The 27,492-nt window shown below is 39.9% G+C and overlaps 1 protein-coding gene across 5 annotated transcripts in view; it reads right to left on the bottom strand.

The window, feature by feature from the left end:
• NLK (nemo like kinase) overlaps positions 1–27,492 on the bottom strand; it is a 116,379-nt gene that overhangs the window by 12,498 nt on the left and 76,389 nt on the right. For all 5 annotated transcript variants that reach the window (XM_032215071.1, XM_032215068.1, XM_032215067.1 and 2 more), the window contains exons 4-7: positions 10,753–10,859; positions 8,892–8,977; positions 6,149–6,358; positions 2,409–2,510 (exon numbers count right to left, since the gene is read on the bottom strand). In XM_032215071.1, coding sequence (XP_032070962.1) covers positions 2,409–2,510; positions 6,149–6,358; positions 8,892–8,977; positions 10,753–10,859 — 505 coding nt within the window. The remainder of the gene's footprint in view (positions 1–2,408; positions 2,511–6,148; positions 6,359–8,891; positions 8,978–10,752; positions 10,860–27,492) is intronic.

Genomic DNA, 27,492 nt, shown 5'->3' on the forward strand with positions numbered 1-27,492 from the left:
AATTTTAATTCATTTTATGTTTATACCTGTTATATGTTGTTTTATCTTGATGTAAACCAGTCAGAGTCATCTGAACCATAAAATGGTCAGCAAATAAATTTCATAAATAAAAATTAAAAAAATTAAAAAACACATTCCTAGAATTCCTAACATGGACCTGAGAGGAAGATAGTGGAGGGGGAAGCATTATGGACAGGGGCCCTCTCTCCTCTTCTAGCTGTTTGACCCTATGACACTCAGTTGTTCCTAAGTAAGTGCATAGAGAGGTTAAGCCTTAAAGGGCTTAATGAATTTTACATTAGAATGAAGAGAGAAAAAAATGACCTCTAAAATTCAAAATGAATGTTCATAATTAAAAATAGACCTAACCTCTTCATGCAAATGTAAAAGCTGTCTTGTTTTTTTAAAAGAAAGTATATTATATTGAGTTTAGAATCTGCTTGTTCTCCATCACTTCCTACACTATTATTTTTTTAGTGTGGTGCTTCTAAAAAACCCTGTGCAAATTCTAAAAAAGGAAAGCATTATAGATTTAACACGTGCACCAGTTGGGAAAAACCATTAGAAGCAACGAAGAAATGATTATATAATTTTTCTCCTATTATTGGCAGATGATTAATTTTATTGATATGTGGGAGGAATATCTTATACCTAACCAAGAACCAACACATTCAGTTTGAAATAAAACTAAACAATCAAGCTTTTTTGCCTTATCTATTTATGTAACAATATTAACAGAAAAGGTTAAATGCTAGTTAGCATTACAGAACAGAGCAAAGATTTATAAAAGGTTTCACAGGATGCTTTCCATATAAATAAGGACACCATGAGAATGAATATTCTGGAAGGATGATAGTAGGATCCCACCAGGTTTCACAAATACTACAGTTGTTCTATACCAGTTCTATGTCATATGAAGTTGTGTTAGGCCAAGACTGTTGATTGTGACTAAGAATACAGTCAATCTTTATTAGTAGTACTTTTTAAATTGGAAAATCCATCAGCTGATCTTGGGACACACTCCGCATGCAGTGATTTAAGGCTATGTTTCCAGGAATTGCAAATCTGACCAGCTTATACAAGGTGATTATAACAAGACCTTAGAACAACTCTGAAATACCATGGAATTTTGGGGAAAAAAAGACTTTCTGTCTCTCATTTCTTGCCCCTCCACTGCATTTCCATGTACAAAGTACTCCCTTTTGTTAAGCGTAGCTGAGAAAACTTTGAGTATAATTCCACATCCCTTTTACCTGTGGCCCTGCTGCACACATACAATTCTAAATAAATAGATTGCAAAGTTGCAGCAGAAGTTCCCCCTTCCAACACCTTAAAAATATATCACTCTGTTCCTCATGATTTTTAAAGTTTGGTATATACAGTTTTCATCATATTGTGAAATGATGTTTATATAATGAGTATTTTTGCATTGCAAATATTTTCAATTATTACACATCAGAACTTTCTGTTAAGAAAAAGTTCCAGCAGAACAATGGTTACTCAAACAAAATGGGCGACATCCTAAAATAGATGTTATACATCTATTTTATTATCTCCAGCCATTATATTTGATTTCATACTTTTGGCTGAAATACCCAAAACAAGAGATGGTAAAAAAAAAAATGACGTTATGGCTAACATTAGGTCCCTGGTAGCAGCTTTCCAAACTAAGGTAAGTGGGTCATTTAAGTCTCACTATAATTGGTTCATAGGCTGTACTTAATGCCCAGGAATGCAAAAGATCTCTTTTCCTTAGCTTGTCTTTGTAGAATTAAGTATAGCAGCTCCACTCTCCTCAGGCCAGTCGTTCACTCCTACTCTCTGCAACAAAATTTTAACTTCCACAAAAAACAGAGAGCATGACATATTAAGTATCAGTTCTGCATAGCTGAGATAAATTGCTTTACGATTGTCCCAGTATAAATCCCCAATCTGGTATTACTCTTAGTTTTTAGTTTAGTTTTTAGTTAGACCCGTCACCCGTTGCTCTTCCAGGTTCTGATGCACACATGTGTCGGTCAGCTGGTCTTCACGCATGCAAGAGCACCAGGCACTAAAAGAGCAACTCCCTGGTGCGCATGCCGGGAAGCTGAGCTTCTGGTTTCTGGTGCATGCATGTGCGCTGGCCAGCTGGTCTTCATGCATGCCTGTGTGCCAGAAACAGAAAGACCAGGTGACCGGTGCGCATGTGCATGCCGGAAACTGGAGGTTTCGCTTCCTGGCGTGCACATGCACGCTTGGGAACTGCTCTTCCGGTTTCTGGTGCTCCCGCGCATGCATGCACACACTCCCGTTTCAGCACTCAGTGCCGAAAAGGTTCACCAACACTGTCTTAGACTGAAAATTAAAAGTTGTCATCACACAACTAAAAGGCTTTGCATTACCAAATTAGAACATAATCACTCTACCTGTTTATGAGGACCCCTGAGTATGTGAGCCTTGGCACCTTCACAAGCTGTCCTCATTGCTTCCAGTGACGGTGTTCCCAAAAGATCTGTGATCAAATCCAACTGTAGAAAGGGGAAAAAGAAACCAGCACTCCAGTTTTATTTTATACTGAGATAACCTCTGCCAACACAATAGTTATGACTACCCTGTCTGTTTCCTCACTACATGTAGGTGTTTTTTGAAACTGGGCAAGTGTACCCATGTGGGTCCATGCATGTGTTCCGTTTATATACAGGTAGTCATCCACTTACAACCATAATAGAGCCCAACATTTCTGTTGCTAAGCAAGATAGTTATTAAATAAGTTTTGCCCCATTTTACATAACACAGTTTGTTAAGTGAACCACTGCAGTTGTTCAATGAATCTGGCTTCCCCACTGACTTTGCTTGTCAGAAAGTCTCAACAGGTATGGTACCTGGGATACCGCAAACCATCATAAATATGAGCCGGTTGCCAAGCACCCAAATTTTGATCATGTAACCAGGGGGATGTGGCAATGGTCATAAATATGAAAAACGGTTGTAAGTCACTTTTTTCAGTGCTGTTGTAATTTCAGTCACTGAACAAATAGTTGTACATCAAAGACTGCCTGTAACAGCTTCTGACCTAAGTAATACATCTCTTTATACAGAAGCAGCAAATGCAATGAAACCACAAAGCTAACAGTAAAAGCAGTAGACAAACAAATAATTTTAAATATTATTAAAAACTCAGAAGATCACAACGAACTTCACCTTTAATGTTGCCCTTAAGACAATTCTAGTCCAGAATGCAGAAGCAAGAAGCAATGATTACCCTGATGCCCTAGTGACCAACTGACTTCCAAGTGCAATTTAAGAGGCTAAGTGTCACCTTCAAAGCCTTTCATGGCTCAGTTCCAAAATATTTGTAGGCCCATTTCTCCTTATCCAGCAAAACCATGACTGGCATGCATCAGATCCCAAGCAGTGTCATCCGATGGAACCTAGGAGATTCGTCTTCGGTGTCATGGTGACTGTCCTATGCAACAGCATCTCCTCAAAAAGACACTGAAGGTCCATCTCCCCCCAGGCTCTGAGTCAGGACAGCACATCAACCTTTACAAGTGAGCTGTCTCTGGTGTGCGGTGTGTTTTTATGGATTTCTATTTACCTTTTAGGTTTTCAACCTTCTGTTAGCCGCTTAAAATTGCACCCCGAGTGGGCAGCTATATAAACCCTATATAAATAATAAATAAATAAAGGTATACAAATGTGTCTGCTGAGAAAACTCTATAGTTTGGGCCTTAGCATAGAATAATACAGGTTGTCCTTGACTTACAAGTGTAACCGGGCCCAAATGATAGTCAAAAGTCATGCTGTTAAGCAGGTCATGATGTGACTGATCCAATTTTATGACATTATTTTGTGGTAGTAATAAAGCGAATGCGGCCATTAAATGAATGCTGCAGTCATGAAGCAAAGCCATCGTCTTTTTGCCCAAACCTAAAGATAAACACTGGTTTCTAGTAAAAAAAAACCATCATCAATCGTGGTCATGTGACCTTGGGATGCTGCCAAAGGCTGTAAATGTAGGCTAGTTGCCAAATGCCCCAAATGAGACCGAGTGAGGGTGGACATCTGGACTTCAAATCCAGGTCAAAAGTACCTTTTGGGGGGAACTGTTGTGACTTCAAATGGTCACTAAGTGAGGATTACATGTATCTTTTCTCTAATAACCACTTGCCTCTCACTTAGAAGACAGGATTTCAGCCTCTAAAAACTACAGGCAGTCCTTGACCTATGTCCACAACTGAGCCCTAAGATTTTGTTCTTAAGGGAGACATTTGTTAAGCGAGTTCTACCCCATTTTACCACCTTCTTTGCTACAGTTGTTAAGTGAACAATAGCAGTACATAAGTTAGTAATATAGTTGTTAAGTGAGTCTGGCTTCCCCACTGCTTATCAGAAGGTTGCAAAAGGTGATCACATGAGCCCAGGACACTGCAACCATCATAAATATGAGTCAGTTGCCAAGCATCTGAATTTTGATCACATGAACATGGGGTTGCTACAAAGGTCATTAAGTGTGAGAAATGCTCTGAAGTCACTTTTTTTCCAGTGCTTTTGTAACTTTGAATGGTCACTAAATAAACTGTTGTAAGTTGAGGACTACCCTACTAAATTGGCGGGCAACCTTGTTTACTTATTCTAAATGCCTGGAGAATCCTGACAATTGTAAATTCAAATCCCTGGTCCTTTCAATGAACTGAATTTCCAAGAAATTTAATGTGGACAGGCCGGAACATACGTAGATCAATTTAAGATCATTAGGATAAATAAAGCTGACATGGACATGCCATTCCTAGCAAAATATAACAAAAAACTGGAGACAAAAGATCAGTTGTCAGGCACTGAGCTTTGATTCAGTTGCTATATGTTGTTAATTGGTTGGAATAGCCTTTACAAAATCTCTTGGCCTCAAATTTCATACATAAAACAGAAATCATCTGCCTCACAATGGGCTTTTTTGGATGTGTGTGTAAAGATGAAACATAGACTATGAAACGACAATCATGTTAAGAGAACCACACATGAGAAATAGTCAAGAAGCATGCAACTAAACCCAGGAATCTTCCTCAAAACATAAAAAGCAAATACTGTAACTGAAATCTGTTTATACAGAGCCCTGGTATGCTGCTGTCTGATTGTCAGCATCCCCAGACAGAATAGTTGGAGAACCTGACAAATCTGAAAAGGCTGTGCTGAGGAAGATTTTTTTACAGCAACTTAATCAACTGACACATAATCACAAACCTTTTACATCCATGCCCAGCTATAACAATTTTCCACTCTCAATCTTACAAGACAAGACAAAACAAAAGCAGTCTCATTCTCAATTAGACTAGATTACAATTTATTTTGTAACAATGAAAAATGGTTTGCAACTTCACCCTCAATGTAAAGATTACTGATTACTGTAGATGTGTTGCCTATGTGTGAGCTGAGCGGCTATGTAAATTTGTTTAATAAGTAATAATAAATAAATACTTTGGGTGAAAAAAACTAATGTAAAGAATAGCAACTAAAGGTCTTGCAACTTTGCTATTTAGCCACCCAATTTAAATATTTTGCAAAAGATTTCAGAATAGCACCTCACTTTTCTAGCTAATCCATATTTGTAAAGAAGCATTTTCAACATGCTAAAGATAAACCACCCACATTTGTCCTCGCAATTCCTGGACGAGATGGGCGGTCTTGAGTGGGCTTTTAACTCAACCTCCACTCCCCATCTGTCACCCCAGAACAATGACAATCTACCTCAGGTTTGCACTGGAATTAATCAGATAAGCAAATGCAACTTTGTTATTCCTGGACAAGAAGTGGGGTCCCCCCAAAAATCTAATAGAAAAAAGTAAGGGAAACATCTTATGGTCATATGGCTAAAATAGTAATTAAACGAACTCATTTAAATCATCAGGTCGCTAATGGCTAACCACAATTTCTTAGTATAAAAGGTAAAGATTGTGTGCGCGCATTTGTGCGCCCATACACATATCAAATAGCAAGCAGCCACCCTTAAAATAATCAAACATGGAAGTATTTTTTCTTATTCTAATGTCCCCCCCAGTCCTCATTCATATGTTGAATGAGGACTGGACATGTTGGCAGTTGCAATCCAACCCTTTAGGAGGGAGTACGTGGCCAGATCTATTGCATTAAAAGCAAAGCACCTTTATACCTGCTGAATGGGGCTTTGAGCTTGAAACAATATTCTTCGCCCCAACAGTTCGGCAAATATACAGCCTATAGACCAGATGTCAATAGCATGGCTGTAGTGACGGCTTCCCATCAGGATTTCCGGAGCCCGATAATACTGAGTAACAACTTCCTGAGTCATATGACGAGATTCATCTAATTCTTCCACCCTGGCTAGGCCAAAATCACAGATCTGAAAAAGTAAAGATTTGATAATGTTATAAACAGTGAAGGTGGGGAGAAGAATTCTGATATATCATCCTAGTCATTTTTCTCTCTTTTTTGGGTACCCACAAATCAGTGTTGACTCTGACACCAGAGACAGCCTGAACAAGTCCCTGAAATTTTCTTGGTGAGATTTCAGAAGTGGTTTTCCACTACCTGCCTCCTGGGGCTGAAAGAATGTGGTGCATGGTCACCCAGTTGGCTTTGTACTAAGACTAGAATTCCCAGTCTCCCAGTTTGTAGCCTGATGCCTTAACCACTACACCAAATTGATTCTTCGTCTTAATAATAGCTTGTAAGAAGCAGGGTTTGGACACATTAGGGGACTGGAGGCTAAAATATATGAAGAACGGTTGCAGGAACTGGATATGTCTAGTTCAATGAAAAATAGGATTAGGGGTGATATGGTAGCAGTGTTCCAATATCTCAGGGGCTGCCACAAAGAAGAGGGAGTCAAGCTATTTTCCAAAGCACTTGAGGACAAGAAGCAATGGGTGGAAACTAACCAAGGAGAGAAGCAACTTAGAACTGAGGAGAAATTTTCTGACAGTTAGAACAATTAATCAGTGGAACAGAATTGCCTTCAGAAATTGTGAATGCCCTAACACTGGAAGTCTTTAAGAAGATGTTAGGTAGCCATTTCTCTGAAGTGGTGTAGGGTTTCCTGCGTAGGTAGGGGGTTGGACTAGAAGAGCTCCAAGGTCCCTTCCAACTCTGTTATCCTATCCCATCCTATCCTATTCTATCCTATCCTATCTTATCCTATCCTTTCGTATCCTATCCTATCCTACATATGTGAACCAGGCTTGTGCAAATACAGACGTTTTGTGTAGCTTGTAGGAACTGTAACTATAATCCTCTCACCATTATGGGAATAGAAACAATGCAGTGGAAGGCACACTCACACACAAGTCCAGATCATTTATGAATACCGATGCATGCTAACAGGGTAAGTGTACCATTCACTTGATCTCGCCACTACTTTTTGTACATGGCTATGTTTAGGGTGGATGGCGGGAAGGTGAGTTAACATCAGGAAATGCTCTACCTAGGATTTTCTCAGTGCTGATCTTTCAAGCTTAGTTATCGCAAGCAGATAAAGTCTACCTGTATCTGGGCTGTACCCACTTAGAAGAGCAGGTGGGGCTTAGGTGAGATTATGTTCCTCTATACAAAAGAGCTGTAAATCCCTCCAGAGAGAAAATTAGTTCTGTGCATCATGAAAATGAATTCTAATCTAGCTCCCATTGTTTTTAAGATGCGGATTTATTTTCTATCTAATGGGATTCAATCATAAGTGCTCCTAAAGTACAATCCAGTTTGCTGTTTTTAACAGTGAGTCCTTAGCCACATGTAGCAGCAAACTATTGTATATAGTCAGTGTTCTCAGAAGTAGCAATACAAAGGGATTAAAATAATCGTATCATGCTTTAAGCTGGAGTAAACACTCATTTTTTTCCTAGAGTAGCAAAGAGACCAAACTCTGCCCACACCACAATTCTAAGCTACTCAGTTAACAGGAAAGAAAAGACATTGGCTTCAGTTGGAGAGTATTTATTTACAACGAGGGAACATCTCTGGCATTTAAGCACAGTGTGTTTTGTTTACATTTATTATGGGGAGGAGTTGAGGAGAAATATAATTCTCCCTCTGCTATTTACTCAGCCCAAGTACAATTATTTATGCCAACAGAACACAATCATAGCTGACAAATATGGCAAGTGAGTGGTTAATAACACTTCTCAGTGTTGTAATCAGACTGCCAATAATGCACTCAATGAAATCCTATTTTTAAAATAGGGACAGTTCTTCACCAGTACAAACTCATTAATATTTATGGTTGTTTCATGATTTATGGTTTTAATGATTAGAATAGTTTATAGAAAGAAGAGAGCTAGGTTATAACCATGGAATAAGAGGTCAATTTATAATTATATTTATAGCTGCTGTGAAGAAAATCAGAAACTACTTTCTTGTATCTTTTTTCTTTCTGTTCTATTTTTCTTTTACTTCTTTTCCATCTAGCTTTCCCTCTGATTTCTTCCCCCCCCCACTCTATATTAGTTTGTATATGTTTTTAATCTTTTTAAAAACTAATAAAATTATACAAAAATATTTATTTAAGAGAAATGCAAAGTAAACAGTTTTTTACTACCCTGTTTCCCCGAAAATAAGACCTCCCTGGATAAGAAGCCCAATCGGGCGCATGTGTTAAAATAAACCCTCCCCCCAAAATAAGCCCTCCCTGAAAATATTGCAACACAGCAGCAGCCATAAGGGGACCACACTCGCTGCCTCCTGCACCTCAAAAATAATAAGACCTCCCCAAAAATAAGGCCAAGTGCTTATTTCGGGAGTCAAAAGAAAATAAGACCCTGTCTTATTTTTGGGCAAACGCAGTAAATATATCAGGGTTATATAGATTGTAAGAGCAAGTCTTCACCCAAATGATTTTCAGCATAGACTCAGAAAGGCTATCTATTTTATACAGGCAAGAATACCTTAAGAACACAGTTGCTGTTCACAAGAAGATTCCCTGGTTTAATGTCTCGATGCAAAATACCAGCTGAATGTAAGTATTTCAGGCCTAGAAAAAAACAAAGCAGAACAAAAGTTCAAAATCAGAACAAGTTGTGGCATCAAGTCTGTGACCGCAAAAACTGACATATTGGAAGCTAAAGTATTGGGTTTTTTATACCCTCTCTAGGGTCCTAGAGATATTTTACCTCTTGGGTTGCAAAGAGTCAACACTGACTTGATGGCACATAATCAATCAGACCCAGAAGGCAGCCAACATTATTTAGTAGTTAAGGCTTTATCAATCTTGGCAACATCAAGACATGTATACTTCAATTCCCAGAATTCTCCAGGCACCATGCTGGCTGGGGAATTCTGCGAGAAGAAGTCCACATGTCTTAAAATTGCCATGATTAAGACACTGAGTTAAGGTATTGTAGCAGGAATGGGGAGACTAAGGTTTTAGTCCTTCTTTAGGCACAAAAGCCAGCCAGGGTGACTTTTGGCCAGTCCCTCCCACTCAGCCCAAATCAGCGTCAGGCTTTGCAAGAAGCTGGCCAATGAACAAAGAAAAAATAATCTTTTTTTGCTTTATCTGCTGATAAGCTTCATTGTAAAAACTTCGCAAATGGAATCCATACAGAGCAACACTGGGAAGAGGCATGGTTATACGTCACTTAATGAACTTCAGCAGATGAAGGTGGACTTAAGGCCCAATACTTTAGCTATTTCATCATATCACACTGTTCAAGAAGTATAGTGAATATGCTAAGATTAAGATGAGGGAGGCTCAGGTTAATGTTCAACTTTTTTAGAAAAAAATATTTGGATTAAAAAAAACCTTTCCAGGCTAAAGAACATATATATTATTGGTAATCAAGAGAGAAGCAACCTAGAACTAAGGAGAAATTTCCTGAAAGTGAGAACAATAAACCCCAGTTAGAATGGCTTGCCTTCAGGACAGGAAACAATGGTTGGGAACTAATCAAGGAGAGAAGCATCCTGGAATTAAGGAGAAACTTCCTAACAGTGAGGACGATTAAGCAGTGGAACAACTTGCCTTCAGAAATCTTGAGCGCTCCATCACTGGACGCTTTTAAAAAGTGACTGGACAGCCATTTGTCTAAAATGGTACAGGATCTTCTGCTTCAGCAGGGGTTGGACTAGAAGACCTCCAAGGTCTTTTCCAACTCTGTTATTCTGTTATGTATACATTTTTTTTTCCAATTTGAAATTGAATTCATATTATTCATAGGGACTGTATTAACGTTAGAAAAGCAATACAGTATGACTAAACAAATTACTTTGCAGGTGTAAATGTTTTTTAAAAAGTGCTTACTTGCAGGGAAAGCTTTACTTATTTTAATTTATAGGGCTCCCCTCTTCCTGCTGTTTCAATGCAGGTGGTCCTCAACTTACAATAACTCCTTTAGTGAATTATTTGTTCAAAGTTACAATGGCACTGAAAAAAATGACTCACGACTGGTTCTTGCATTTATGAGTTTTACAGCATCCCCTCCCTTGTGTGATCAAAATCCAGGCACTTAGTAACTGGCCCATATTTACAATAGCTGCAGCATCCTGGGGTCATGTGATCACCATTTTCAACCCTCCCAGTTGACTTCTGACAAGCAAAGACAACGAGGAAGTTGGATTTGCTTAAAAACCATATGATTCTCCTCCTATAACGATGCCAAAAAAAACCCCTATTTTATTGGAAGTCCCACAAATTGGCTTCTAGTAGAATGTTTATAGTACATGAACAGCAGTGGGGAAATACATTTTACATATTGCAGTAGGGTTCCAATATATTTGCTCCACATTAGAAAAATTAAAATAAATTACCTCTTAAAATCTGGTAAAGAAAAACTTTGACGTGATCTGAGCTGAGTGGCTGAGGAGAGACGATAATCTTATGGAGATCACTCTGCATCAGTTCTGTAACAACATATCTTTAATAGTATTCATTAAGGAAAATACAAGACAGAAAGTGGATCAGATCATTTCAGTTCCTGCAAGATGCAAGAGACTTCGCACAGCAGCTCTTTCTCATATCCTTTAATCCACAGCTATTTGTATGTTACAGAATCAGAAATGATTTGGACAGTTTGCTAAGAATTATTTTAACCCTAAGGCTCTGCTGTTTACCTCTAAGCCATTTTTTAAAAAATTAGAGGACTATTAAAAATACCTTTGTGCTTGAGGCAGTAAATCTCTTTCTTTTCAGTTACACATCACTCATTTTTTTCAGGTTGGTAATTTTACACGAGAAACAAGACAAAAAGTGCCAGTGATAGACCTGGACTGACAGGAAATCGAAATCATACCAGGGAACCTGCCCACTGCTCACATGCAACATTAAGACAGGAATGCAAGTTAAAGAGGCGCCTTGGGAAAGAGCAATTGCTCCTATCTGTTCACTTGAGTTATAACTGCTTAGATGATTACACAATTTTCTACCTTCTCCAATAAAATCTTTCAATATAACTGAACAGGAGAGCAAGATGTTGAACTGGGCTCCACCTCCTGCATCCAGGCAATTGCCAAGCAAGATTCTCTGATGTTTGATCTTGGTTGTTGACAACTGTCTGGGAAGACACACAGCCTGAAGCAAAACCAGTGTATCTTGGTTTTCACGTATCAAGCTGTGCTTTCAGCACTGGGAGATTTTAGGAAGAAGCGGTAGTGAAGAAAATAATTTTAAGCTTAAAGGAAAAAAAATTACAGAATTAGAGTTGCAAACACAACATAAATGGAGTTGGATCAGGAGACGGGACCAGAAATACAAAGATGACGCAGATGATGATAGCATCTTTACATTAGTTCTGGAATAGAATGCAGGGGAGAAGAGGCTAAAAAAAATCCAATTTTCCCATCTTTTAGGAATTATAATTTTACCTTTTTAAAACATACAACGTACAACAAAACTGATTTTATTTAGGAAACAGAAAATATGGGTTCGAACAATAAATTCTCTCTCACACACAATCTGTGACCTGTTGGATCTTCATTTCAAAGCTATTTCCTTACCTAAATAGAGAAACAGAATGACCACAGGTAGGCAAAAATAATTCAGTGGGAGCAGGAATGATTTCTGACTTCTTGTTGGCTTCCCCACTGAGTTTTCTTGTGGGAAGTGGGCAGTAAGCATCAGAAAGCTTCCTTCCTCCCTTTTTATTCCTTTCCCGTCACTATCACTCGTTGCTCCTTCTATCCTCCCCCATTCCTCCTTTTTTTTCCTGCCTTTTCTTTCTTCCTACTTCTTTCCCCACCCACCCTCCTTCCTCAGGTAAGTGGCTTCTGCCAGGTGAGAGAGGGAGGGAGGGAGGGAGAGAGAGGGAGTGTGGTGTGAGCACAGAGGGACTGGAAATCCCGTGGACATGCAAGAAGCTGTCAGGGAACATTGAAAATGATAACCATAGCTGACTGTGGCAGCACTGAAGCAGTCACAACTTCCCCACATTTCATTCCCTTGGGAGCAATGGGTCCTGGGATTCTTTAAGTTAGCCCAGTTGATGCGTGTAGTTGAAAAAGTATTGTCCTATAATGCAGTGGTCCCCAACCCCCGGTCCGCGGACCGGTGCCGGGCCGCGGAGTACCTGGCACCGGGCCGCACAGCGGCCGGGGGCCGCCACCAAAGGACCTTCCCGGAGTTGCTTTTCTGAGCAACGGGGAGACAGAAGGGACAAAGTACCGTCTGTTTTGCCCATGCCACGAGGGCAGCAGGAAGACTAGGACAGGGATCTCCTCTTGGCTCCAGCCAGGGAGAGAAGCAGCAGAGAAAGGTAAACCAGCATTTTATATTTTATTTGCTTTATTTGCTTTGCGCCCGAGTGGGGCGGGGAAAACACCTCGCCAGAGGCTGCTGGAGAACTCTTTCCAAAGAGAGGGTCTGGGAACTGGGCGGGCGAGATTGGAGCGGGGAGCCAGGGAGCGCACTTGCTCCCCTTTCCCATGGCCTGCCTTTCTCCACGGAGCCTGTGGATGCGGCTGCTGGCTGTGCAGGTGACCTGGAGGGAACCCCCGAAGCTCCTGGCATGGCCCTGGCATTGGAGATCCGCGTTTCCAAAGCGTAGCATTATTTCACTCCTCTCCTGTTTTTTGTGGGGGGAGCTACGAGAAGCGGGTGGTGGAACTTGGGGAATATTTGTGTCCCCGGGAGATCTGCTCTTCCCCGCCCCTTACCTCCAAAGGGGAGGCCAGGCGTGGGAGAGAGTGCTAATGATAATGACCGATTCCCTCCTGTTTCTGTGGGTTTGGGGGGGTGGGGAGAGAAGGTAGTTGCAGAGCCTGGACTGAAGTTAGGAGGCTGACTCGCTACAATAAGCAGTGACCATTATTTGGAGGAAGAAAAAGCATAGCAGTGCGACGGAGATTCACTCTTTCAGAACCTGCATCATCTTTTTTTCAAATTAAAAAAAAAAAGCCTTTTAAACATTCTTATTCCTAAAGGCAAAAAACCCCATGAGGCTTGCTGGAGAATGGAGCGGAGGTGACGTACGAGGGGGAGGCTGGGCGCCATGGTGGGGGAAGCTGTTGCTGAAATAATTCGATCTGTCAGGAACTCGGAGGTGGGGGGGAGGTCAGTGGGAAGCCTTTGCCGGCCCAACACCAGCCGTAGCTCTGAAGTTGCTTTCCTTTCTACTGAATCCCCTGCTCAGCAAAGCAAGTCTGGGGAAGTCCTTTGCGCCGGCTAGAAAAGGTCTTCACTCCCTCCCTCTTGCAGCACGCCCCGATGTGAAAAACGCCGAGATCGGCACACTTGGGGCTGCTGCTGCTGTGATGTCCAGGGAGGCTCCGCTGGTCTAGAACCCATCCACGGGGGGAGGGATCGTCTTCCCGAATGGGCTGGTAAGGGGATAGAAAAGGTTTTTCTCCAGTTCCAGGTTTCAGCTTCTTGGCTCCATTATCTCATTATCTCTTTCCAGCTTCTTTTGTTGAGCCTCTAATTAAGGTTCATTTTTATGCCTTAATAAAAAGATCACCTGGTTAAAAAGAAGGAAGAGGCTCCACTGGTCCGGAGCCCATCTGCAGGTTGGGAAGGAGGGAGAGACAGACAGAAAAACAGACAGAGACACAGAGGGAGATGCACACACAGAGTGAGTGAGTGAGTGAGTGAGTGAGTGAGTGAGTGAGTGAGTGAGAAACAGATAGACACACACACATACATATACACACAGAGTGACAGAGAAAGGAAGGGAGGGGAGAGGGATAGAGTGATAGAGAGGGAGGGAGAGACAGACACACACAGTGTGATTAAGTGAGTGAGTGAGAGATAGACACACACACACACATACACACAGAGTGACAGAGAGAGAGGAAGGGAGGGGAGAGATAGAGAGAGAGAGCTTTCAATTTGTAGGGATGTAACCTGGCTGTTTTTGCCTGCTCTCAAAAAGATGAGCAGGGTTGAACCTGGCTAATAATTGGAGGGGAACCCACCTGGGAATCTCAGTACTGTATATTTAATAGTAAAATATTAAAAATTGTCCAAAAGCAACAATGACAATTTTCATACTACTGCTAAGAAAATTACGACACATCAATAAAATTATAGGAGCTGAGTTTAACTCAAGAGAAACTTTTCTAAAGGTAGACAGTTATATAACAATTCCATAATTCTGAAAGAACAAGCTTGTTCTATATGAAATTTAATGCTACAGTAGAATGAAGTAACACTGAAGGTAAGTGCAGGTAGTCCTCAATGCACGACCACAATTGAGCCCAAAATGTATGTTGTTAAGTGAGAAATTGATTGAGTTTTGCCCCATTTTACAATTTTTCTTGCCACATTTGTTAAGTGAAACAATTTTTTTTAAATCAACACCCCCCCCCCCCCCGGTCAATGGTGTCCCTTACCTAAAAGTCCACTGAGTAATTTTGGTCATTTGCTCTCAGATGAACCAATCTCACTGTTGTTGCAGGAAAAAATGGCACAATATTTATTTATTAGACTTATATATGCTGCTTTGGGCTTCTGATGTTCGCTGCAGCGCAAAGGCTCCTGGGCCGTGCGCAAAAGCTCCTGGGCCGTGCGCAAAGGCTCCAGGGAAGAGAGGGAACAACGCCCCCCCCACCCCTGCGCGCGCTCAGCGGGCCACGGTAAAATTATCAAAGGCTGACTGGTCCGCGGCGATAAAAAGGTTGGGGACCACTGCTATAATGTACTGTTTCACCCAGTTAAAGATAGAAGAATTTGTGTGTGTGTCTGTTTGAAAAACCATTAGTCTTTTTTCCCCTTTAAATCTACTTATATAACCAGCCACACATCTCAAAACTGTGTATATTTTATTTAGTCCTTTCTGCTTCTCGAATCTCTTTATAGGTGGCTTGTACAGATATATTTACAGTGAGGGGTAAACTGACACGTATATTCCAGTGTTTTAATTCTATTTGTTCTAGAAGTAGCAGAGAGAAACAACAATCACAACTGAGATTTAAGGCAGGAGGAGTAACATAAGGTCTTCTACATAATTGGACACATCAATCCTTCATTGGTTTCAGAAGTATACGCACATATGAGCCTAATGGCTCCACAGCTTTGACACAAATGGTACACTGGTGGCAAAACAGGTTTCATTTGTGGTTGTTAAGTCGAGGACTATCTGTAAATACATTTTCCATTTCAAACTACAACTTGGGTTACTTTTTATTCCTCCCCACCCACCCAGGAGCAGAATGTTATCCTCTTTCTACATTCAACTGGATGGAAAACTCTTGAGGCATTGTTATTTGTGGATTTTTCTCATTATGGTCCAAAGAGCTGCACTCGACAGATTATTGTACAAAACTAGCAATGTCCTACTAATGGTGGGGGCCAAGTTGTGATAGCAAGGTGGGCCCCCAGGATTACAGGCAAAATCTCTTAATGATATTAGCAATAACGCTTAGATTTATATACCACTTCACAGTGCTTTACAGCCCTCTCTAAGCGGTTTACAGAGTCAGCATCTTGCCCCCAACAATCTGAGTCATCATTTTACCCACCTTGGAAGGATGGGAGGCTGATTCAACCTTGAGCCTGGTGAGAATTGATCTGCCAAATTGCAGGCAGCTGGCAGTCAGCAGAAGTAGCCTGCAGTACTGCACTCTAACCAGTGCGCCACCGAGGCTCTTATTGTCCCAAAGGTGCCTTTTCAAGAGGCAACTGGACTTTCTGGTTTATTTGTTTTTTTGAAGACATTTTGCTTCTCATCCAAGAAGCTTCTTCAGCTCTGAAGAAGCCAAAGAAGCTTCTTGGATGAGAAGTGAAACATCTTCAAAGAAAACCCACAAAGTTGCCCCTTGAAAAAGCATCCTCGGGACAACCATGACCTAGATGACTGAGAATCTCCATAGACAGTCTTAACAATGTTGTTGGAAACAAAGGTTGAGGAGATATCCTTCTTATGAGTTTGGTAGAGACCTTCATTATGTTTTTGTAAGATCTCTTTATTTTCTTCAGCGGTTTGGCAATGCCTGATAGAAAATTCATGAATTTGTAGAAATTTTTTTTTTAAACCATAACCAGATAATTAGAATTGCCAGTTCTAGCAGGTTAGTTACTACCAACCTGCTTTCCATTGAGGACCTGTACACTGCACGAGTCAAAAAGAAGGCTGCAAAAATATTTAGACCCCTCGCATCCTGGACAAAAAATTTTTCAACTTCTGCCCTCAAAATGATACTATAGGGCACTGCACACCAGAATTAGACACAAGAACAGTTTTTCCCGAATGCCATCACTCTGATAAACAAATAATTCCCTCATCACTGTCAAACTATTCACTAAGGCTGCGTTACTATTAATCTTCTCATTGTTCCTATCACCCATTTCCTTCCACTTGTGACTGCAGGACTGTAACTTTGTTGTGTGTATCCTTAAGATTTATATTGATAGTTTCCTGATTGCTTATTTGTACCCTATGATTATCATTAAGGGTTGTACCCTATGATTCTTGACGAATGTATGTCTTTTTATGTACATTGAGAGCATATGCACCAAAGAAAAATTCCTTGTGTGTCCAATCACACTTGGCGAATAAAGAATTCTAATTCTATTCTGTTTTATTTTATTTTATTCTATTCTATATTTCACATTTAGAATCACAGCTTAAAGAGCAGTTCAGGCCCAGGTTCAATTCCCCATTTAGTGCAGGAATCCAAATCAACCAGTCCCCAAAATAGTTGTCTAATCTCTGCTTTCAGTGATAGAAAATTTGTCACCTGCTTACTAATTGTTTCCACTGGTGAACTGTTCTCACTCATTAGCAAGCTTTTCCTAACAACTCAACCTGACCCATATTCTAGAACACTAGAGGCTGGGGAATTCTGGGAGTTGAAGTCCAGACATCTTCAAGTTGCCAAGGTTGAGAAACACTGCACTAGAGAATAGGTTCTTACTTTTTCCTATCTAATATTTCTTCAGATACTTGAAGTGTTTAACCATCATATCTCTTTTTTCAAGGTTCTTCAGTCTTTCCTAGTTTTCTCTTATGAACCTCCCCTCTTGGAACAAGGATACTAGCTTCTCCTAATTGTCTGTTTTTATACTTGTAATATCAGTGTTTGATGGTTGCTAGTTTGTTTCTTCTTTTTTGTTTTGTATTTTAACTAAATTAAAAATTGTGCAAAAAGAATAATCTTCTTAATTACCTGTATTGCCAATCAGTACAGATTTTTCATCCAACGTAAACAAAATGAGGAAAGCGTGAAGAGAAATAGTATATTTTCAACCACTTTACCAATGGCCATAGGACAGGTATATAGCATCTTTAGCAAAGTTAATCTCTGTATATATGTCTGTGTCAACAGTCCAGAAGATAGGCATAAGATCCAGATGGATCTTGACAGCCTTGAACACTGGACCCTATCTAACAAAATGAATTTCAATAGAGAGAAAAGTAAGGTTTTACACTTAGGCAAGAAAAACCAAATGTACAGGTACAGATTACGTGAAACTTGGCCCAATATAACAGTAACTGTGAGAGGGATCTTGGAGTCTTAGTAGACAATCACATGAACATGAACCAGCAATGTGAGGCAGCAGTTAAAAAAGCCAATGCAATCCTAGGCTGCATTAACAGAGGAGTAGAATCAAGACCATGTGGAGTATTAGTACGGCTTTATAAAGGCTTGGTAAGACTACCGAACCCGGTTTTGGTCACCGTATTATAAAAAAAGATGTTGAGAGTCTGGAAAGAGTGCAGAAAAGAACAGCAAAGACAATTAAAACACATGAAGAATGGTTGCAGGAAATTGAGTATGTTTACTCTAGTGAAAAGAAGGACTGGGGGAACAAGACAGCAGTGTTCCAATATTTGAGAGGCTATCACAAACAAGAGGGGTGTCAACTTATTCTCCAAAGTACCTGAAGGCAGAAGAAAAGGCAATGGATGAAAACTAATCAAGGAGAAAAGCAACCTAGAACTAAGGAGAAATTTCCTGACAGAACAATGAATCAGTGGAATAGCTTGCCTTCAAAAGTTGTAGGTGCTTCGTCACTGGAGGCTTTTAAGAAGAGACTGGGCAGCCACTTGTCTGTAAGGGTATAGGGCAGTGACGGCTAACCTTTTCGGCACCGATTAACAAAACTGGAGTGTATGCACGTGTGTGTGTGCATGCTGGAACACGGAAGAGAGCAGCTGGTGGGTGCACATGTGCACAACAGAACCTGGAAGACCAGCTTAGTGACGGTGACCGTGCCCACAGAGAGGGCTCTGCGTGCCACCTTTGCCATGTGTGCCATAGATTCGCGGTTATGGTTATAGGGTCTCCTGCTTGAGCAGCTGGGTCCAACTTATTTTTAAAACTTGATCTTTCTTTTATTAACCTTTCCCCAATGCCAATTTTGGCCTGATCATATTCTTTTTCCATAGAGTTACACTGCTGCCTGCCTAACAGACAGAGTCCCAAGCCTCTTTATTCCATTTCGCTTAGAACATAGGATAACAGATTTGGAAGGGACCTTGGAGGTCTTCTAGTCCAACCCCCTGCACAAGCAGACCCAATACCATTTCTGACAGATGGGTGTCCAATCTCTTTTTGAAATCCTCCAGTGATGGGAGCACCCACAACTTCTGAAGGCAAGCTGTTCCACTGGCTGATTGCTCTCACCGTTAGTTTTAGGTTGCTTCTCTCCTTGTTAGAAGTTATATAACCTTACTATATAAAGTTTGTAACAAGATTAGAAGGTTATAACTTGCATTGAAAGAATGAAAGTGTCTGTGTCTCCCACATTTACTTCTGGGACAGGGATTGCAGTAGAGTGGTCTGTACCTTCACTATGGCACGTGAAACTTACTTGTTTAGCTCTCCCACCAAAATCCTCCCCAGCTTCAATCCCAAACAAGATAACTCCCAAATGTCTCAACTCGTTGCCATGCCAACTAAAGCAGCTTAAATAAAATAAAGGTCCTAGAATGGCCTCTGCACTGCTCTGGGTCTGCTGTGCTTTACAAAAAAAGTGTTTCAGAAGGACTCAGAGGTACTATTAGCTTGAATAGCAAATATCTTTTTATTGTCTCTGGACAATTTAACAAGGACCTAGAAACAAGAGCAAAAACAGACTTTCCTTGGAGCTCCACAGCTCTAACAGAATTTTAAATCAGCTGGCAAGTCAAAGATGGCGACGAGGTCTCTCCTCATCTTATCCACAATAAAGGTATAATTAAACAATGTAATAAAAAGCAGGTTTCAGTAGACGCCCTGCCTTTCGACACTTAACTCCATATCATGGCAAGAGAGCACATGAGGTTGCTCTGGTTACAATTCCTTCAAACCAAACAGCACCTCCTGGGCAGAAAATACTGACAGTAATAATTAGCAAATCGCTGCATAAAATTAGAACTACGAAATAGCAATTTACTTCAGAACAACCGTAGCAGGGACAATAGCAGACCTTTAATTTGTGCTGAGTCAGAGGCCATAGAAGTCAAAGGGCTGTGCAACACTGACAAAGCAAACCAAAAAGTGCAAGTGTAAGTATTGTTTCACAATTACCTTTGCAGCAAGGGAAGAGTTCGGAAATATTTGCTACGGTTTCTCCGGGGGGGGGGGGAGCATTTTTGTTTACAAATAAGTAGCTGGATTTTCAAAATTGTGTTTTGCCCACTGCACATGTATTTATTTATGCAGATTCACAGCAACACAAACTCCAAAATATTCAATTGGGTTAGGTCTAGCTATTCTCCAAAGCCCCTGAGGGCAGGACAAGAAGCAATGGGTGGAAACTAATCAAGGACAGAAGCAACCTAGAACTAAGGAGAAATTTCCTGATAGATAGAACAATTGATCAGTGGATCAATTTGCCTCCAGAAGTTGTGAATGCTCCAACACTGGAGGTTTTAAATACGATGTTGAATAACCATTTGCCTGAAGTAGTATAGGGTTTCCTGCCTAAGCAGGGGGTTGGACTAGAAGACCTTCAAGGTCCCTTACTTGAGAGACCGCCTCCTGCCAATTACCTCCTCACGACCTATTAGATCACACAGATTAGGCCTCCTCGAGTTCCATCCGCCAGTCAGTGTCGACTGGCAACTACGCGGAGGAGAGCCTTTTCAGTAGTAGCTCCGACCCTTTGGAACGATCTCCCCGTGGAGATTCGTACCCTCACCACCATCCAGACCTTTCGCACAGCCCTCAAGATCTGGCTATCCTGTCAGGCCTGGGGATAAAGATTGTAATCCGTCCCCACCCGAATGATGAATGAATGTTGTGTTCTATTTTAATTTATGTATTGTTTATGTCTTATTGTTTTGTATTCCCCTCCCTATAAATTGTAAGCCGCCCTGAGTCCCCTCAGGGAAAAGGGCGGCCTATAAATAATAAACCTTAAACCTTAAACCTTACAAATCTGTTATTCTATTCTATTTGGGTTTCAGTTCAGTTGTAATATGGTTAAACATATTGATTAAATTTTGGTATGTAATGAACATATATCAGAAAAACAGAGGCAAAATTAAAGAATGGTCAAAGAGATAAAAGATTCCTCTGTATATTTTTTAGCCAACCTTGGCATTATGAAGTCCATCAGCTGTGTACTTGTTGCACTTTTGTTCAAATTTGTACAGGTGGCCCTTGCTTAACTACTACTTGTTCAGCAATTATTTGAACATATACTGAGTGAAAATGACTGTAGGACGGGACGTTAAAGACGGGCCGTCGCAATGTTTCTACAATCATGTGGTCACTGTTTGCAACATTTGCTTCTGGCTTTTAACAAGCAGTCAATGGGGAAGCTGGAAGAAGAGCCCAAATAGCAACCAAGTGATGTAGTGCATAATGACTGTGTGGAATTCGCTTAATAACGGCAACTGGAAGTGCTGTTGCTAAACAGGGTGGCCACAAGACATCACACTTTACAACTGCATCACTTAACAACTGTCTTGCTTAACAATGGAATTTCTGGTCATAAGTTGAGGACTACCTGTATGTTGTTTTATTGCTGGTGCTGTTTTCAGTTGTGTTGTATTTTATTCCTTTGCATGTTTTGCCCTTAGAAGTAAGTACACACTACATAATAATTTCTACTAAGAATACTACTACTATTTGGGCTTGGAGTTTTGGTTACTCACTTCAGGATGAGCTTGTACTATCCAGCTCAATTCCTTAACATTCTAATCTTTAAAAAACACAAATAATTCCAGAAAAGCCATATGAGCCTAAACAACTTGCATAAACATCTGAGTGTAAATGCACTGCTCACTAGGCAAAAAGCTCAGGATTATGGTATTATCCTGGCGATTGGGCTGTTACTGGACTTAACTATATCAGTGCTGAAAATGTGTGCTATTTATGTGGAACTCAGACATGATACGATTGAGGCAATTTTAAGAATATCGATGTGGCTTGACTGAGGAATCAGGCAAGCTACATGGAATCCTCAGTGGGAGAATATCTCTGCCCATCATTAGAACATGTGTTATCCAATTGATTTCCTTTTATAAAACAGAACTATCAAAGCACAAAGTATCACTTCATATCATGCTTTTTCCCAAAGAACAGCTCAGATCTTTAAATGAATTCTGTAACAGGTGCAAAACTTTTGCTAGGCCAAGGATTGTACCAATTTTTCAACAGTAGCTCGGAGGCTGTACTGAAAGATCACATAAATAGTCTTAAGACTTCATGGGAGTATGTGAAAGTATGATTAATACTGCTACTTTTAATTAACACACTTTTCCACAGATGCACACACAATTACAATGACACCCAGCCCTCCCTTCTGAGTTGATACTATATTAACTCAGAAGTATATGAGCAAAGTTTATCCCCAACTTTCTTTTCCCAAGTGTATGCATAGAGCCAATAAAAATAGTATTCTGTATAAACTGACTCCAAATTAAGAGGTTAACAATCTCCAACTTAATCAAAATAATTTAAACTAGTCTGAAGCCACAGCAATATTCAAGCCCCTAAAAGCCTTGGTAGTGGCCCTTAGAGATTCCTAAAAGTTGCTATCAAATTGTTATTTCTAAATGACAACAGGAGAACATAATAGAACTAAAAATCTGTAGAGATTCTTAGGCATTCCAGGTCATGTTTGTCCCAAATATGCTTTTTCAGGAGGCAACTGGACTTCCTTTTTTTTCTCCTCTGAAGACATTTCTCTCTTGGATGAGAAGCGAAACGTCTTCAAAGAAAAAACAAGAAAGTTCAGTTGCCTCCTGAAAAAGCACCTTTGGGACATACAACTAAAGAGTAATCATATCAAATGAATTTAAGTTTAGTTTGATGAATATGTAAACAAAACAAAATAAAATTTAGGTTTTATTGGCACCTCAATTAGCTACTTGGGAACCTTGTACAGGCCTTGCCAGGTCCTGTTAAATGTAAAAGAAGAAAACGGCTGAATTCCACTTTTGAGGATTGAGAGCCAATGTGGTGCAGAGTTAAAGGTTTGGGATTAAGATCAGGTTGAAGGCCCAGCCTTCAGTACTTTCAGTCACAAATATTCACTGGTTAACTTTGGATGGTTATTTTCTCTACCTTGATCTATTTGGCAGGGTTAAGGGGGGGGGGGGGACAGTTTTACATCAATGGCAGTGGTTTTTTCTGTCTGTCAGTTTAGTTCAATGATATGAATAGCAACAAGTCATAAAAATGTCAGTGTGTCTCTGAAATTATTTTCAGCTGGCTGCCTCTTTCCTTCCATTAAAAAAAATCCTTATACAATACAATACTCTGCAGGCAAACATTTGTGACAGCATCGGCTTTATTTGTTTGCCTTAGGAAGAAATTTAAGTGGGGATAGCCATTTTGTGGAGCTTGTACACAATTTTATAAACCTCCTGAGAAGCAAACCTACAATTATGAGAAGAGCATCAACATAAAAAAGCAATTGAATCCAACAAACAAGACATTTCATACTCCTTTTAATAGGAAATTCTGGCATCTGCCTCTCTTTGTTGTTGTTTCTTTCATTGTGACATCTCTACCATGTTTCCCTGAAAAAAAGACAGGGTCTTATTTTCTTTTGACCCCTGAAATAAGCACTTGGCCTTATTTTCAGGGAGATCTTATTATTTTTGAGGTGCAGGAGGCGGTGAGCGTGGTCACCTCATGGCTGCTGTTGTGTTGTAATGGTTTTAGAAAGGGCTTATTTTCAGGGGAGGGTTTATTTTAGCATATGTGCTCAAAAGTCAAATTGGGCTTATTATCCCGGGAGGTCTTATTCTTGAGGAAACAGGGTACCATTCTTTGGACAAGATAGGATCACAGGAAGCTACATTACAGTGATCAAAATAGCTCAGCAATTATATGTACTAGAAGTTTTCAGGCTGGGGGGTGTGTGTTATATTGTAATTAAACTATACATATGGACATCGTGTTTAGAAATGGCAATACAGAAGGAAAGGAAAGTGGATTTTATTCCCATAGTTGTTGCCGACTATGGGGGTGGGGGGGGCTTATCTCTGTTTCAAGGCCATGAGCCAGGCTGTTTGAAGACACATTTTCACGATCAGGTGCCGGCCATGACATTGTGCTGCTGCCTCCCCATTGAAGTGGTACCTATTTATCTATTCACATTTGCATGCTTTTGAACTGCTAGGTGGGCAGGAGCTGGGAGAAGAGCGGTTCACCCCTCCACACAATGCTCAAGTCACAAATTTGGGCTGTCAGCTTTCTAGCTGACAAGCTCAGTGTTTTAACAGCTGAGTTATCACACCACCCACTTGTACGACTTACTTCAGGAGGAAGAAGGCTCTCTTTTCCTGATCTATTTTTGCATACATTTCAGCGCAGATATGTATTACATAATTGAGAGAAGTGAAATTGCAGAGTTCATACTGCTTCAAAAGTAAATAAAGTCCAGATTAAAATGAGAATAAATCTCCCCCCTCTCTTTCTTTTTAAATTTCTCTCCAGAATCTAGAAAGACAGGGAGCACAAATCTAGCCAGGAGGTATTTTGTCACTGAGTGTTCAAATTTTTAGAAACGTTTTTCAAAACTTTTATTTTGCTCTAAAATGAATTTTAGCAAAGCGTTTCTGAAAAAAAAGAAGGACAACAGGTTAAAAATTCTTTTGTCTACTCTTAGTTTTTCCTCAAATAAGACTTTCTAAACATTTTTTTCAGCAATCATCTATGTTAACATTTTAAATTAGCTCTAAATATAGCAGCAGATTAACTGGATGAAAATAAGCTGGCTGTTGTCACTTAGATTTTTAAGCTGATAAACTTCCTAAGAGGAACAAAACAAATCTTATTTAAATGACTGTCCTTGGTTGGATGGTCTACCCCAAGATCTGAAAAATGCATAAAAAGAAATAATAGCAAGTTCAGATTAACTAAGATGCTAGGGTTTTTAAAAGGGAAGAAAAGCCAAAGAACTAGTATTGCTCATTTCTGCATTAAAACATTTTGAATGAACACCAACAAATAAAAAGTTATTTAAGTATAATGACTACACCTGATAAATCATTAATTGCATCCCTGTTACATAGCTATATTCTTAGACACACTTTAACTAGAGGAAGTGAAGACTGAATCAAAGTGCAGAGTCTTCAAAACTAGATATCCGTAAGTCATTTATGTTATATAATATTTATATAATGCCAACAGCTCTTCAAAACTTCAGTTTTAAGACTTAAGAATCAAACAGTTAGTTGCAATTTAGCAAACTATGGCTGGTTGTGAATTGCTTGTGGCCAGGTTAAAAAGAATTAATATTATTTCACTTGTCTCATCGACTTACATATTTTCTTCCAGAAGCACAAGACAATATACATAACATTTTGTCCTCCATTTTTTTCTATCATCCTTGAGATAACAAAGGACTAAAACAGAATGGGTGTTCCAAAATCTCTCAAGGGGCTTCCATGACTGAGGATGGACATGGATCTCCATGGTCTAGGTCCAGTTACTCAATTATTAAATTTGAGAATATTTATGGAATCAGATTAATATTTTGACATTAATGTTGCAGTGGAGCCTTTATTTTTTACTCAATCCTTTCAACTCAAAAGCGGAAAGGAGTATAAATTGGGGAAAACCACAAAAGAGGAAACCCCTTCTTGAAAGTTTAAAACCCAACTGAATTCATATAATCCCATCCATAATCCAAAACAGGAGCATTTTGAAGAACTGAAATTCCTAAAGTTAATCGGTGTACCCACATTTCTAGATCAAAGATAGTTATTTCTTACAAGGTATACACTGAATGAAAGGAGGAGAGAAATAACATTACTGGAAATGTAGAAGCTATGGGCATGAGGAAACAATTTCATATTGTTTATACAATATGAACAATATATAGGTAGTCCTCAACTTAAAATCACAATTGATCCCAAAATTTTTGTAGCTAAGCAAGACTGTTAAGTGAATTTTAGTCCATTTTACAGCCTTTCTTGCCACAATTCTTAAGTGAAGCCCTGCACCTGACAAATTAGTAACACGGTTGTTAAGTGAACAAGGATGCCCCACTGTCTTTGCTTATCAGAAGGTCTCATGACCCCAGGACACTGCAACTGTCATAAATATGATCCAGATGCCAAGCATTCGAATTACGTGACCATGGGGATGTTGCAATACGCGTGTGAAATACAGTCATAAGTCACTTTATTGTAACTTTGAACATTCACTAAATCATCATCTTCTTTTAATGACTCCATAATCCCTTGTGGGGTGGAGTCTGGGCAACTGAATGGAGCTGAGTGTTTACTGGCAGGATGCCCTTCCTGTTACCAATGTGGAATTATATTCAGCAGATATATTCTCAAAATGCCTAGAGAGAGAAATATCTACCTCTATCTAGCATCGAACTCACAGCCCCCCTGATTGTGAGGCGAGAGCTCTACCTCTAGGCCACTGCACCACTTTTTGAACATTCATTAAATGAACTGTTGTAAATTGAGGACTACCTGTATAAAATTGTTATATATAGAAATATATACAAGAATACATTTCCTACGCTTTAACAACGTAAAATGTAGCACTGAACTAAAAGGACATTCAAACTGTTCTATCTGGCACATTTTTGACTTTTGAGGGACAATCCGCACAGCCCTCATAATTGTCCCTGCCCTACTGCAGAATGTTTTCCTATATTCGAGTGCAGTGAGATTTAAACTATAGAACAGCTGTTTTTGTTTTATATAAGCAAAGGGCAGGTACAGAATGTTTCTTTCTCATACCTCTAATCTACATCAAAGCTTATCCTAAGAAAGAAAGGAGCAATTTACAAGGAAGCAAGGGCACAGGGTTTTTCTGCAATGAGGATGGGAATACATAAGAATACATGGAAATATATTTCAGAAATTTAGTATTATATAAATGAAAATTTATACAATATGAACAATATATAGGTAGTCCTTGACTTAAAACCACAATTGATCCCAAAATTTTTGTAGCAAAGCGAAACTGTTAAGTGAATCCTAATCTTACAAACATTCCAGGTTTTTTTTATATTTTACAGGATTTTTTTTTTAGGATCCTTCAAAATTTCCATTGGACAAAAGTCCAGAGCTAGGGCTGTAGCAGCTTCATGCTGTGTGTTATTTAATAAAAAAATAAATACTACATTCTGGCATTGAAAGACATTTACTTTTGTAGGGCAGCCTTCCTTACTTGGAACACAACAGGATCACTAAGCGTAACAAATAACACAAATGTACATTTCAAGATATTCCTGTAACAGTCCTTTTCACCATTAATACATATACATCAAATTACTAAATGAGCATTTGCACATTGTAAGGCATTAATTTGCAGTCAAATTAATCCAAATACTTTTCTCTACATCAGTGGTCCCCAACCTTTTTATCGCCGCGGACCAGTCAGCCTTTGATAATTTTACCGTGGCCCGCTGAGCGCGCGCAGGGGTGGGGGGGGGCGTTGTTCCCTCTCTTCCCTGGAGCCTTTGCGCACGGCCCAGGAGCTTTTGCGCACGGCCCAGGAGCCTTTGCGCTGCAGCGAACATCAGAAGCCCAAAGCAGCATATATAAGTCTAATAAATAAATATTGTGCCATTTTTCCCTGCAACAACAGTGAGATTGGTTCATCTGAGAGCAAATGACCAAAATTACTCAGTGGACTTTTAGGTAAGGGACACCATTGACCGGGGGGGGGGGGGGGGGTGTTGATTTAAAAAAAATTGTTTCACTT

This window comes from Thamnophis elegans, chromosome 4, assembly GCF_009769535.1.
Source record: "Thamnophis elegans isolate rThaEle1 chromosome 4, rThaEle1.pri, whole genome shotgun sequence".
Lineage (NCBI taxonomy): Eukaryota > Metazoa > Chordata > Lepidosauria > Squamata > Colubridae > Thamnophis > Thamnophis elegans.